The following is a 14,392-nucleotide window of genomic DNA, read 5'->3' as shown; positions in this document are numbered from 1 at the left end:
AAGTGCATGTAAATGCCAATATGTCTGGTTAAGCTACACCCTGGGAAAGCAGTAAGCTTTGGAGATAGACCGATCTCAATCCCAGGCCTTCTGTGAGAAACTATAGATACACTGATGATCAAGATTCAGTTCCTGCCCCAGGAAAGGGAAGGTGGACATTGAAATGGATAAACTTCAATAACCATAGAAATTAAGGTATAAAAACGTTAGGCCCTCCAGCCTAAAGTGCTGTTAGAAGAAAGCCAATGACTCTGCCTAAAGGCCTCTAGGAAGGTTGCCCATCAGAAGTATCCCGGGCTAAGTGAAAAAGAAGAGAGAGCCCTAGCCGGTTTGGCTCAGTGGCTAGAGGGTCGGCCTGCAGACTGAAGGGTCCCAGGTTAGATTCCTGTCAGGGGCATGTACCTTGGTTGCGGGCACATCCCCAGTAGGGAGTGTACAGGAGGCAGCTGATCAATATTTTTCTCTCATCAATATTTCTTTTCTTTTTTTTTTAAATAAATCTTTATTGTTCATATTATTACAAATGTTCCTCATTTTTTCCTCCTCCATGGCCACATCCTTCCCGCAGCTGGGGCTTGCCCATGGTGCCATTGATGTACAAAGACCAGACTTTCTATCAGTATTTTTTCAGCAATGACACCAAGAAATTGACAGCTAAGTGGATGTTGTACACAAACTCATCATCTGTCATCTTCACATGGCCAACAGACACCGCCAGACACAGCACCTCCGTCATCTGAAACTTGATTGTGCTTTCCCTTCATCAACTGTGACCACCAAGTTCTCCCTGTGGGTCAAGAGGAAGAGAACCTGCTAGCCTGAGGCAGGCCTGGGCCCGGGATTTGTAGATCTGCTTGATCAGGGGAGAATCTGAATCCAAAAAGGCACCAGACTTCTTGGCCAGCTTCCTGACTCGTTTCTTACCCTCGTTGAGTTTCTTCAGCGCCTCGGTGTTCGTGCGGGGGATATCTGAGGCCTTGACCTCATGGCAGAGCTGCTGGGCCTCCGACGCACAGGTGGAGGACGTGGGGCCGGTGCCCGAGTTTGTCCTCCTGAGGCTCGTGGTTCTTCAAGCTGATCTGCAGCTCCACCGTCTCCAGAACTTCCATTGTTTGCGCTGCTTCCCGCGCAGAACTCCCCACACCGCTGGGTACAGGGTGTCTCAGGAAACTTTGCTGTTTGTGATTCCTCACACCGCAAAAGCCGGAAAAGAGCTCAGATTTACTCTTCATTGAGCACTTACTGAATGCAGACACCGTGCACTTTATTTATACCCATCACAGCAGTGTTTCCCAATGTCTATCATGCAAGTCCCTGGGGAGTATGAGGTGCCTTTAGACAGGATACCAAGATCATGTTTATTTTAAGAGTTATGCTTTCCGTTTACATCTATCTTCTATGTATGGCAGGCGGCATTAGTTTTTTGTTCACAATCTATAATAATAAAAACGTAATATGCAAATCAACCAAATGACCGAACAGCAGAACAACCATCCAGACAACCATGCTATGACAGGCACTGGTGCCAGGCCAGCCAAGGCAGGTGCGATGTGATTGGTCAGGGGGCCCCACCATCACTCCACAATCGCCCCACAGATCAACCAGGGAGGGAAGGGCTCCGGGATTGATCGCCCCAAAGAGGGAGGCCCAGGCCACCTTCTGCGCAGCAATCAATTTCAGAACCCTGGCTGGGTGGGTGGGACCTCCCTCTGCTGGGTGACTGATCAAGGAGCCCCACAATCAATCGCCCCAAAGAGGGAGGCCCAGGCCAGCCAAGCAATCACACCCCACGCCTGTCACCCACAGAGGGAGGTGACTGGTGGGGGAGGAGAGGGCAGCACCTCACAAATAGTAAGCAATGATGGGGCAGGGGCAGGGCCAGCTGCAGGCAGCCGGGGGAAGGAAAGCCCCCCCGTAGGCCCTGTTTTCAGCCAAGCCTAGGGACATTACCCGAGGGGTACTGGATTGTGGGAGGGCACAGGCCTGGCTGAGGGGCACACGTGTGCGCGCACACACACACACACACACACGCACACACTCCAGTGCACGAAATTCATGCATGGGGCCTCTAGTTTAGTTATAAAGTATCCTTTTTTTTTTTTTTTTTTTTTTTTACAACTTAAGCTTTTAAAAAAGTGACACAATTTAAAGAAAAATATTTATTGAGTAAATATATAGCTGGTACATAGACACTGTAAAAACTTCAAGGGGGGTACACAAATCACTGAAATTCAAGAAACACTGTTTTAGCATGTAAGCATTTATCTCATTCGGAGCTCATTTAGTTGCAAGTAATCAATGACTCGAATCAGCTTAAGCAAGAGAAGAGAAGCTCTCCTAGCAAGGGACTCTCAGGGCCCAGAGGGAAGAGTGCAGCTGTGCCTCCCGAAGGGCTTGGCCTGGAGGAGGAGGAGGCCCCTGGGAGCACTCCCCTCCTCTCTCCGGGTCCCTGGGAACTCTGTCTCTGCTCTGCTCTGCACGTCTCCAGCTTCGCTCTAAACAGAGCCATTTCCTCTGGTACCAGCACACTCACGTAGGTGGCCACCTCCGCCACCCTCTCAACACACAGACACACACATGTAGGCACACACACACACACACACACACGCACACACACATGCACACACACACTCACAGCTCCAGAGTTCCTATATCTTCAGGTGAGTGACTTGCAGAGCCTGAAATAGCATCCCTGAATCTTGCTACTTATTCCTGAGAGAGACAACCTGCCTGGCTGAGCTGGAGCCAGATGTCCACCTCTCATCCATTCAACTCCCATGGGAAGATGGAGGGGAACACGTTCTCAGAAAAGGAGAGAAACCTGGATGAGTAGGCACCCTGACCAAGAGGTCTCTGACTCAGCAACTTACCTCGCTGCTCAGAACATCCCCATGAGGTAGGAAATTCAGCTCAAAGTCCCTCAGCAGGAAGTGACAAAGCCAAGACTCGAAACTGGGTCTTGGTGACACCAAAGCTCCAGCAGGCTGCACTACCTGGTCACCACCAGGTGAGTCCAGCCCACAGCTACGATTGCGGACCCAAGCACGTCACTGGTCCATTGGGAAGCAGTTACATCCATCCAGTGCTTGCCCAGTGGACAGAAAACAAGGGCCCCGACTTTATGGGGACACTATCTGAGAGGGAAGAAGATTTCTTTAAAGGCCCACAAGGTCCTGGAAACCAGAGAGGGCTCCTCCAAGCCCTGGGTCTGAAGCTGCCGGATTCAGACTGTGGTACTCAGCTCAGGGTGCAAGAGGAGGCTCATTTGAATATATTTGCTGAAAACTACAACCAGGCATCTAGAGATCGCCGAGAAGCGGACACTTGCCTTCTGCACCAAGTATTCACAGTGCCTGCTGGCCCTGGAAACCATAACTGCTCCTCCCACCTCCTAGAAGCTAAATTAGGAGGGAAAAAGAGGCAGCGGGGAAGCCAGCCTAAGCTCCCAGTCCCAGGGAGGCGCTGTGCATTGTGGTGCCCTGGATGGTCAGAGTTTCGCTTTGAGGGGCCTTTGCTGCCCAACAGGAGGTACTTTACCAAGGTCTCTGCACAGACAGATGGATGCAGCGATGTGTCTCTCCCCCAGAGCCGAGCCAGGCCTGGAGCGAGACCTCTGCAGGGAGACGCCTCCGGACACAAGCTCCCCATCCTAGCGTTTGGCCTGTGCGCGTTTTATCTTCTCTGGTCACCACGCAGGTGTTGGGTGTGTTGGGCGAAGTTTCCACGGAGCCACCCTAAGAAGTGTCACCAAGACCTTGTGCCTGTGGGTGGAGACAGCGGGAGGGGGCATCATCCTAGCTCAAAAGTCTGCCCCAAGGTATTGCCACGTTGCCAGGGGAGTGACCCTTCCCCCACACCCCCTTCTCTGCCTTTCCAGGGATAAAGGGGGTGGTTGCTCCAAAGCTCAGGTCCTAGTCACTTGGATGCTGCCCCAGGAGGTTGACCTGAGTGGCTCAGACTCTGTCCCCAAGGTCTGCCCCTGGCTAACGCCACCAGCCAAGCTGACTCTGGCGGATGTCCAAAGGTGGCTCAAGGGGCTCATTCAAGTGTGGGATTTTAGCAGTCTGGCTCTTCCGCCATCCCCGCCTTAGGGAGGCAGCCTCCGTGTCTAACCAGCCCCGCGCGCCCAGGGAAGATGTGCCCAGACCACAGCCAACACCTCTTCTCCCCCCACGTCCGCCACGAGGTCCATTGTCCATGCCTCTGGGCCCGGGCCCCCTCGGCCAGAGACTAATTTTTGAGGGAGTTGGCAGGCACGTGGTTGAGCGGCAGGACCACCTCGGTGCCCGTGTCCATGGTGGTGAGGGGGCACTTCCGGCTGCTGCGCATGCTGTGGAACTTCTCGGTCAGGTGCTTGCGGAACTTCTTGGTGAGGAAGCAGTAGATGATGGGGTCTAAGACGCAGTTGGTGCTGAGGAGGCAGAGGGTGACCTGGTGCGCGTCGTTGATGGCCTGGTGGAAGTCGCTGTCCTGGAAGCCCAGCTCGGCCAGGGTCCAGGGCAGCTGCACCACGTGGTGTGGCACGAAGCAGATGATGAACACGGCCAGCACCGTGCAGACCATCCACAGCGCCCGGCGCTTGACCTCGGCGTTGCGCTGCAGCTGAGCGGGCTGCAGGAGCAGCGTGCGGATGATGATGAGGTTGCAGAAGAAGATGAGGAGGAAGACGACGAAGAAGGCGAACACGAGGACGATGTGGATGATGAGGACCGGGATGCTGCCCTTCTCGTAATGCTCGAAGCAGCGGGTGACGTTGGAGCCGGCCTTGCCGCGCACGACGTTGGTGGAGTCCAGCATGAAGAAGTAGGAGGCGGCGGCCAGGATGGACACCCAGATGATGAGGGACAGCAAGATGCCGCGCTTCCGGGTGGTCGCCTGGACGGTCTTGATGGGCCGGGTCACCGCCTGGAAGCGGTTGTAAGTGATGACGGCCAGGAAGGCCACCGAGCAGTAGGTGTTGATGAAGAAGAAGCAGCCGGTCAGGTTGCACAGGAACGCGGGGAGGATCCAGTTGCCCTGGTGGTAGTAGTAGGTGATCCACAGGGGCAGGGTGACCAAGAAGAGCAGGTCGGCCATGGTGAGGTTCACCATGAAGATCTTTATCTCGTTGAGCTTCTTGGAAGGGTACAGGCTGATGAAGACCCACAGCACGTAGCTGTTGGCGATGACCCCCACCACAAAGATGACGCTGTAGAACACCGGGAAGAGGGTGTATCGGAACTCAGAGTCCACGCGAGAAGAGTCGTTCGTCTCCATGGCGCCGGCTTGGAAAAGGCACTCGGTCACCGGGTCCTGCTTGTGCCTGGAAGACATAGGGACTCTGGTTAATGAAGGGCCAACAAGGGACTATCTGATTTCATCTATTCTAAGACTCCCGTTCTGCACATTAAAAAAAAAAAAAATCAATCGCATCTTCCAATTAATCGGCAGCATTTATTTTTTTCTTTCTGCATAAAATAATTTTTCAAGGAGCTGCATCTAAGATTCCATGAAACCAACAGCAGCTGTTTCGGCAGTGGAAACATTGGAAGAAGCCTATAGATACTTACACAGGTGAGTTTTGAGAAACAACTGGTTCTAACTGGGATTTGGTTGATTGAGAGAGAGAAAATGTGCTTTGCTCTATTAACTGTGGTGGTGGTGGTTTGTCTATGTTTAAGTTACATAAATGTAGCTTCCATTATTCCAATGAACCATTGGGTTTTCCTTTAAAAACCACAAAACTCACCCACGAGTTATACTGTGGGTTACATAGTTGACTTGAATTACATCGTTTTATGCTACTGGACCTTTCCCACTGCCAGATGGAGCGCTGCCATCTGGTCCCAAAGCTCCAGGATAATGGCTCCACAGGGATGAGGAGGAGAGAGAAACATCTCGGAGACCTTTTAAGGGATCCGTGAGATACTGGGTGATAGAAAGGGAGGAGTGAAGAACGGCCAGGTTTCTGGCCCAGAGATTGGAGGCGGGGTGTTGTCTATCTTCATGGACACGACACTGAGGAGGAACAGCAGGTGGGTGGGAGGATGAATTCGGCTGAGGACATATCACATTTGGAGTGCCTGCAAAGCATCCAGGAGGATCCAAGATGGAGCCCCGAAGAGACCACCATTAAAGGATATGCCGGAGGAAGAGGAGGAGGAGGAAGATGAGGAGCAGGAGCAGGAGGAGGAGGAAGAGGAGGAGGAGGAGGAGAAGAAACTTCTGGATGGGGCAAGGACAGGTGGCCAGAGGGGTGGGAAGAGAGCCAGGGGAGTGCCTTGCTGAAGACCTAGTGAAGAACGTTTCAAGAATGCGAGAGCCAGGGGCCAGCGGTGTGAAAAGTCACAGGGCAACCAAATACAATGCAGACAGAAGAGCAAATATTGAATATGGCAACACGGAAATCTATCTCAAGTGATCAGAGGGAGAGCAGTTTCCTAAGACGCGTTGAAGAGTGAAGCGGACGTCAAATTCTCACTCAAGAAGCTTCGTACGTTGAAAGAAGTGGAGAGAAATGAGTAGAAAGATAAATAAATACCATTTCAAATTCTGATGAATTCAACACAAGAAATAAACGTAGTAGCATAATGAAGCTAGATTAGAGGGTTGCTTCAAATAAAGTGACCAGGGAAGGCTTCTCGGAGGAGGTGACCATACACAAAACCAGAGGCCTCATTGCCATAAAGCCGAGGAAGCTTGACCTTCAGGGCCCCCCTCCTAGTCCTTGTCTCTAATTGTGTATTGGTAATTTGATATCTTTTCTTCAAAAAAGGGCCCCAAAGTTGTATAAAATTTATGGTCCTACAAAACCTATATCTTATTCCTCTGGCTAAAATCTAAAAAGTGAACAGAAACTAGTCAAAAGAAAACCTGGAATGACTGGAGTCCATCAGATCCTGAGACAGGAATAGACTTGTCATGTTCATGGAACCGGAAGGTCAGTGTGGCCGACGGGCGTGAGAATTGGGACGCGTGGGATGCGATCGGAGAGGAACAGGCCCTACGTCCTGTGAGGAGTCCCGATTGTATCCCTTGAGCTTCACAGAGACGCTGGAGTGTGTCAAGCAGGTGAGAAGCTTGACCTGACTCGCTCTGGACGCTGGGCCGAGAACAGATGGCAGGGAACAAGAGTGGAAGCAAAGGGACCATGTTGGAGGCAAGAGGTGGTGGGGACATGGACCAGAAAGTGGCCTTTCCAATTTTCCTCTGTCCCCAGCATCCAGCACACGCTTAGCCAGCACGGGAGTTTGGAAAACCTTAGTCAAGTGAACAAATATCTAACAACTGACGAGACTGACCTCTTTGTGATAATGGTGAAAGGGGTCATCCGAGAAGACTGTAGAGGCCTCATCGATCCAGGGGCATAGAGCACCCGTGGCAGCCTCCACACACGGCAGGGTGTGCCCCCCCCCCCCCCACCTCCCTCCTCCGCCTGTGGTCCTAGGATCAGAAGCATCAGCATCCCCTGGGAGTTCGTTAGGCATGCAGCATCTCAGCTCCACCCGAGGCCTGCTGCATCAAGCCATCTTTTAGCAAGAGTCACGCGATCTTGATTCGTGAGCACCCTGGGGTTGGAGAGATGCTGTGCCTCAACGCACTGCCAGCCACACACCTGTCTGACCTAACACCTTTCATGGCGCCCCACTGTCCAGGACCAAGTCCAAGCTCCTGTCCACACCCATCTCCCGCCAGCCTCTCCTGCTGCTCCCCCTCAACGCCAGCCACACGGAACTTCCTGCTGCTGCTGCTCTGAAAACGCCATTTCTCTTCGAGCCTCCATGTCTTTGCACATGTTGTGGGCCCTACTGAGCATGCCTTTTGCCTATAATTTTACCTCACAAAACTTTACTCATTAAGACCTAAGCTAGCCCTGACCGGTTTGGCTCAGTGGGTAGAGCATTGGCCTGCGGACTGAAAGGTCCCAGGTTCGATTCCGGTCAAGGGCGTGTATCTTGGTTGCCAGCACATTTCCAGTAGGAGGTGTGCAGGAGGCGGCTGATCAATGTTTCTCTCTCATCAATGTTTATAATTCTCTGTCCCTCTCCCTTCCTCTCTGTAAAAAATCAATAAAATACATTAAAAAAAAAAAAAAAGACTAAGCTAAATGCTTTCTCTGAGACGCCTTTCCCGATTGCCCAGGTAGAAGGAGTTGCCTTCTTCTCTCTGAGTCCCCGTGATACTGGGCACATTCTTCAGTAAGAACCTGACACATAGTTTTAAGTATTGATTTCTGTGGCTGGAAACTTCTTGAGAGCAGAGATTAGATTTTTCATCTCTTTGTCCCCAGTGTCAGACTCTAGGGACTGAAGGACTGAATGAATAGCCAAGCCCCAGGTGACTGTTCAGAGGAAACTGGCAGGAAAGGTATCCAGTCTCCCGGGAAGGCCTAGCAGGGTGGGGAGAACAAGGCCTCTGGAGTTAAAGAGACCTGGGTTCATGCCTGGCTCTGCCTTTTACTTGATGCGTGACAGTGGACAGTGTATTTACTTCTCTGAGCCTCAGTTTCTTCCTTTGCAAAAGCTTGCAGTCCTAACAGTAGTTTCAAAAATAAACATGTAAAGTGGCCACAAATGGCTAGGCTGTAGTCCTCTCCCCATGGGCCCAGCTCCCTGGAGCCCGGGAGGGGACTGTGGGTACCACTGACTTCAAGAGCTCTAACTCACCACGGACTTTCCTGCCATCTCCAGCAAGGCTTTAGACCAACGTCAACAAAGCTATCAACAGTTCAACTTAACATGCGGGCACAATTCCCAGAGGATCAAGGCTGGGCAGCAGGCCCAGGCCCAGCACTCAGCTGTGGGTGGGTTAAGAGGGCCATAAAGATTCACAGAGATAAGAATCCTGCCATCTGGATTTCCCACTCTGCCCTGCAGAGCATTTAGTCCCAACCACACTCTGCCTACCACTCCCATCCTGTCTCATATTCCTAGTCCCCAGGGGACCCGAGAAAGCTGGGCACTCAGAGGGGAGGAACTGCCAGGAGCTGAGCAGAAGAAACTACAGGCTGGTTACTTCCCCAGTGAGGACTGTGGGCTGGGAAGTTGGGTTTACCAGTCAGTCCGGCCCCTAACATTTGTGGTGCCATCTGTGGTCAAGAGTACAAGTGTCTAAATATTTATAAGCTATAACACTGGCCAGTGTGGCTCAGTTGGGTGGAGCATTGTCCTGTACACCAAAAGGTGGCAGGTTCCATTCCCGGTCGGGGCACATGCCCACATTGCAAGTTCAATCTCTGGTCAGGGCACCGAGGGAGGCAACCGATCAATGTTTCTCTCTCACGTGAATATATCTCCCCCCTCTCTTTCTCTCTCACAAATATATATATATATATATATATATATATATATATATATATATATATATATATATATATATATTTCTACATACCTACGAAATTGATTAAGTCTAAGAACAAAAAAAAAACACTTAAAAATAAATATTTACAAGCTATAAATCAGTCACGTCCACTTTCATGCACATCCCATGCACCAGCAGCTCCTAGCAATCCAGCAAGCTTGTGGGTGCACTCACCAGTAAGAGTATGTGCAAAAGGGGGTGTGGGCGGGACACAGTGGTCAGTCCCACATGGATCTAAGGATTCCTTGCTCTGTAGGGAGGGTTGACTGAAGGGGAGCCAGAGCCAACCCACCTAAACTCGGGGCACTGGGCATGATTTTCTAATTAATGTTTAGTTCCTCTTACCCATGATCACATTTCCTCCTCCCATCAGCCTTGGGAGGTAAGCTCTACAAGATGCCCATGTTTCCAGGGAAGAACATGAAGTCAGAGCAGGTAAGTCTGCAGTCAGACAGCTGGACAGTAATTGGTGGGATTTTGAAGTCCAAGGTCCATCCTCTCTCTCCTAGGCCAAGCTGTGCCAAACCACCCCTTGGCTACCTCAGCCGCTCACAGACCTGAGGGCAGGAATTGTGGGTGCTATGTGGCCCCAGAGAGATATGCCTTTGACCTGGGACCTTGCGTTTACCTTTGCTCCCCAGATTCAGAAATGGGATGGGGCAAAGGGGAGGGAGGGACTGTAGGATCCATCTCACTGCTGCTGGGAATTGCTGGAGTTGGAATCAAATCCTGATCCAAACACTAACCTCACCCCATGACTCGAGTCTCTGTCTTCTCCTTGGTAAAATGAAGGTTTTTAAATGGGTCTAAAACAGTGGTTCTCAACCTTTCTAATGCCGCGACCCTTTAATACAGTTCCTCATGTTGTGGTGACCGCCAACCATAAAATTATTTTCGTTGCTACTTCATAACTGTAATTTTGCTACTGTTAATGAATCGTAATGTAAGTATCTGTGTTTTCCGATGGTCTTAGGTGACCCTGCTAGCAGTTCTCAACTGTGGGTCATGACCCACAGGTTGAACACCAATGCTGTAGAGCCTAAGACCATCAGAAAACACTGATACTTATATTGCACCCAGGAAATTACAGGACATTGGTGAAAGGAATTAAAGAAGACACAAATCAAGTGAAAAACATGGATTGGCAGACTTAATATTATTGAAATGTCCACGCAACCAAAAGCTATTTATAGATTGCTATGCCCCATAAAAATACCAATAGCATTTTTTGCAGAAATAGAAAAAAAGTTATAAAATTCATGTGAAATCTTATCTCAAAAGCCCTGAATAGCCAAAACAATCTTAACCCTTCACAGGGTTGTTGTAAGGATTAAACAGAAAATGCCTCGTCCATATCAGAGCTCAGTGAATGCTGGCTGCTGTTCATCTCATTTCTCTAGCCCAGCCAGGGTTCAAGCTGCCACCTGTGGTCCCCAAACACAAAGTACGTGGCTGTTGGTTTCTCTTTTTTCTGGGTTGGGACTTCCCTGGATGCAAGGCCTCTGGTGTTTCAATAGTATAGGGCCTCTTACACAGCAAACACTCAAGAAATAGTTACTAAATACACACACACACAACAGAGAGTGAAAAATAGTTACTAAACACACACACACACACCAGAGAGAAATAGCTACTAAACACACACACACACACACACACACAGTCACATTGTCCCTCATCCTTCACTTCAAACCTTACACACCGGCCTCAGCTACTCCCAGTTCTTAGATTCCCTGGGGCCACTAAAACACCACAGTTTAATCATGTCCCTTCAATGAGTCCAAGTTTTCTCATCTGTAAAATGGGAATAATATCAGCAATAACCTCACAAGATCGTCCTGAGCTTAGAGGCAGATAAACCTCTCAAGTGCTTGGCATACAGTAGGTGCTCAATAAGGAGGTTACCTCCCATCCCCATCTCTCCCGATGCTTGACACCTGTGCCCTGGCCGGGCCGATGGCCACACCATCTAAAGGTTCCCCTCGAGCAGTGGTCCCATTACAATTTCTCCCAGCAGCGGGGGGCTTGGAGGGGACAGTGAAGGGGCAAGTGTACGGCCTCTGGTGGCTCCGCGCTGGCTCCCTGGTGTCCGGTACAAGGACCTTCGGGCCACACCAGGCATATCGATGGGCGGGCGAATAGAGCTCCTTGTCTGGAGGGAAGTCAAGGTCTGGGGCCCCAGGGATGGGGGTGGCCTGGGCCCAGAATTTCCCAGTTCCCCGTTTCGTGGGGGCCCACCTGACCCCAGGTATGTGAGTTACATTGTAAGACTCAGCCTTCACTCAGCTGGACGAGGACATTCTGATGACGTTGGGGGGCCCCAAGCCTGGCCTAGGTCTCTCCTCCTGGCTCCCAGAGGCTCAGCTGGCATCTGCCTAAGCCAGCCTTGCCTCTCTGCTTCCTGGAAGTCAGGCAGGGCAGGCAGGAGGGAGTGGGCAGGCTCTTCCTCTTCCGGGATTCCCCGCGCAGGGCACACCCCACGTGACACCAGGAATCACATGTCGTCTTCCCCACCTGGGAGCTCCGGGCCTGCGGGCCCCCACCCCACCCTGTGGGACCACCCAGCCCACATCTGCGCCAGGCTCTGCTCTGAACCAGCTGAGGTTTGGCTCTCCAAGCCTCCCTTAATTAGCAAAATGTCGATCCCAAAACCTTCTTTGCCAAGTAGTCGTAAGAGGGAACGATGCAGTGTGGGCCCATGCTTGCTGCTCAACAGCTGTGAGTTCCTCTCCCCTTCCCGCACCTCAGAAAAAGATGTCTGCTGCATGAATGAGCGGATGAAGAGCCAAACCAGCCAGCCAGGCACCACACCGGCCCATGGCCTCCCTCGGAAGCGGCCGCAGGGGGCTGCAGAGGAACGGCAGGACTGGGACGGGGTCTGGGCTGTAGCCCCGCAGGGCCACCCCAGCGGGCGCTGAGCCTCCTGACCGTTATCTGCACAATGGAGTGCCACTCCCACCTCAGCATTGTTGAGAAAAGGAAGTGCGATGTGGGGGGGTGATAAAGCGTCTGGCAAACTGAAAAACACTCGGTCGTTGAAGGGACTCTATGCCCTGCGAGGGGACCTGCCCGTTATCTTGGACGTGCTTCTCCGGGCAGCCCGCTGAGCTCAGCTCCGAACCCGGGCCCGGGGTCCCCCTCCTGCAGAACGGAGGGCGTGGGGAGGGCTGCTGAGTGGGGGTCCTCTCTGCCCCTCGGCCCCTCTGTCTCTCAGAGACACTCTGCAGGTTCCCTGCTTCCTTCCAGGGGACCCAGTGCCTGGGCGCAGCCCTGGCCCACCTCCCGCCAGAGAAAAGCGGAGGGAGGGGGCGGGGCGGGTCACCAGCTGTGCCCTGGCCCAGCATCCTGGGTCCAATGGGGGAAACTGGTGGGCCTGGCCCCTTGACGGCACCTGGTTATCTTCATCGCCCCGACCCCGGGGAGAACATCCGGTGAGTTCCTAAGTGCCCAGCCCACACCCATCACCCCATCAGCTCCTTCGCCTCTCCCCCAGCCCACAGCCCACGGCCCACGGCCCCCAGCCCACACCCCACAGCCCACAGCCCACAGCCCCCGGCCCACAGCCCCCGGCCCACAGCCCACAGACCCCAGCCCATGGCCCACAGCCCCCGGCCCACAGACCACAGCCCACAGCCCCCGGCCCACAGCCCCAAGCCCCTGGCCCACAGCCCACAGACCCCAGCCCATGGCCCACAGCCCCCGGCCCACAGACCCCAGCCCACAGACCCCAGCCCACAGCCCACAGCCCACAGCCCCCGGCCCACAGCCCACAGCCCACGGCCCCCAGCCCACAGCTCCCAGCCCCCAGCCCACAGCCCACAGCCCACAGCCCCCGGCCCACAGCCCACAGCCCACGGCCCCTGGGCCCTAGCTCACAGCCCCCAGCCCCCAGCCCCCAGCCCATACTCCACAGCCCCCAGCCCACAGCCCACAGCCCCCAGCCCATACTCCACAGCCCCCAGCCCACACCCCACAGCCCACAGCCCCCGGCCCACAGCTTGGCGGGAGGTGGCAGGCGCCTCACTTGCCCCTTTAGGAGACGGAGGTGTGGAGAGAGGTGTGACACGGCCACGGTCGCACCGGAGTGAAACACATGGCTTTTGACTCCCGGGACCCAGGCAGCCCACCCTGGCCGCCTCCCTCGCCTCCCGGTGAGGTCTCTGAGCGCTCAGCTGCCTCGGCCTCAGAGAGCCAAAGGAGGAGCTGGGTTTCCTAGAAAAACTGTTTGTAAGCACGAGCCTCTGAGCCTGAGGAAGATGCTAAACAGTTCCTTCAGAACAGAACCGCCGTGGGCTCCGGCGCAGCGCAGGGCATGGCCTGGTCTCCCGGGGACATCTCCATGCGCCTCCCCTCGCCAGCCCGGCCGGGACCCTTACCTGTCCGCCGGGCCGGGGCTCAGCTGGGGATCTGGCCGGCGGGCCTGGCCTCTGCGCGTCTGGAAGTGGCAGAAATGAGGAAACAGCAGCCACTGCCCAGTCACCCCCGGGAGGAAGTGCCGTGGCCCTGGGGCCCCTCCACCAGCCGCCGCAGGAACCTGGAGCTGGGCCCCGGGGCTCGGAGACGGCTCAGAGCAGAGGGTGAGGGCGGCGAGGGGCGCGGGCAGCGGCCACCCTGCCAGGGAGCTGGGGTGAGAGAGGAAACGCAAGAGAGAGAAATCAAGAAATGAGCAAGCATGCACGAGGGAGGGGGAGAGAGAGAGAGAGAGAGAGAGAGAGAGAGAGAGAGAGAGAGAGAGAGAGAGAGAGGAGGCACAAGTAACTGAGTGACCAAGAAAACACTAAGAGTGGAGTGGGGATGAAATGAGAGCTGGAGGGAGAAGACGGGAGATATAAACAGCTCCCGAGAAGGAGGAGATGCAGAGAATTCAGAGGAAAAGATGGGGCAGGCTACGTGCGTCCCTGTGCGTGCATGTGTGCGTGTCTGTGTATACTCGGGAATGAGAGAAAGAATGACAGAAAGGGCAAGGAGCCAAGCATAAAAATAAAATGGATGAGAAGGAGGAGCTCAGAGGGCCGCCATGCCAGAGGCGTGACCGGGCTGGGCATCCCTGGTG

The 14,392-nt window shown here is 53.6% G+C and overlaps 1 protein-coding gene and 1 pseudogene across 4 annotated transcripts in view; both read right to left on the bottom strand.

Annotated features, from left to right (window-relative positions):
* Positions 1 to 517: 517 nt before the first annotated feature.
* Positions 518 to 4,192, bottom strand: LOC311617470 (large ribosomal subunit protein uL1-like; annotated as a pseudogene). Its single transcript has 2 exons — positions 4,114 to 4,192; positions 518 to 1,161 (listed from the first exon to the last, which is right to left on the bottom strand). The product of its transcript is annotated as a large ribosomal subunit protein uL1-like (transcript).
* The window catches only part of PTAFR (platelet activating factor receptor), a 26,890-nt gene continuing 14,642 nt past the window's right edge, over positions 2,145 to 14,392 (bottom strand). Inside the window, exons 1-2 of one of the 3 annotated variants that reach the window (XM_084875058.1) lie at positions 13,710 to 14,319; positions 2,145 to 5,295 (exon numbers count right to left, since the gene is read on the bottom strand). In XM_084875058.1, the coding sequence (XP_084731184.1) occupies positions 4,231 to 5,256 (1,026 nt within the window). In that variant the 5' untranslated portion in view covers positions 5,257 to 5,295; positions 13,710 to 14,319 and the 3' untranslated portion in view covers positions 2,145 to 4,230. Of the gene's footprint in view, positions 5,303 to 13,709; positions 14,320 to 14,392 lie in introns of those variants that run through there. The other 2 variants (XM_084875057.1, XM_084875059.1) reach the window with 2 other exon arrangements.

The sequence above is a fragment of the Pipistrellus hanaki genome, assembly GCF_964339955.1.
Source record: "Pipistrellus hanaki genome assembly, chromosome: 2".
Classification (NCBI taxonomy): Eukaryota; Metazoa; Chordata; class Mammalia; order Chiroptera; family Vespertilionidae; genus Pipistrellus; species Pipistrellus hanaki.
The sequence above is the reverse complement of the archived record's forward strand: the minus strand, read 5'-3'. Positions and strand labels throughout refer to the sequence as shown.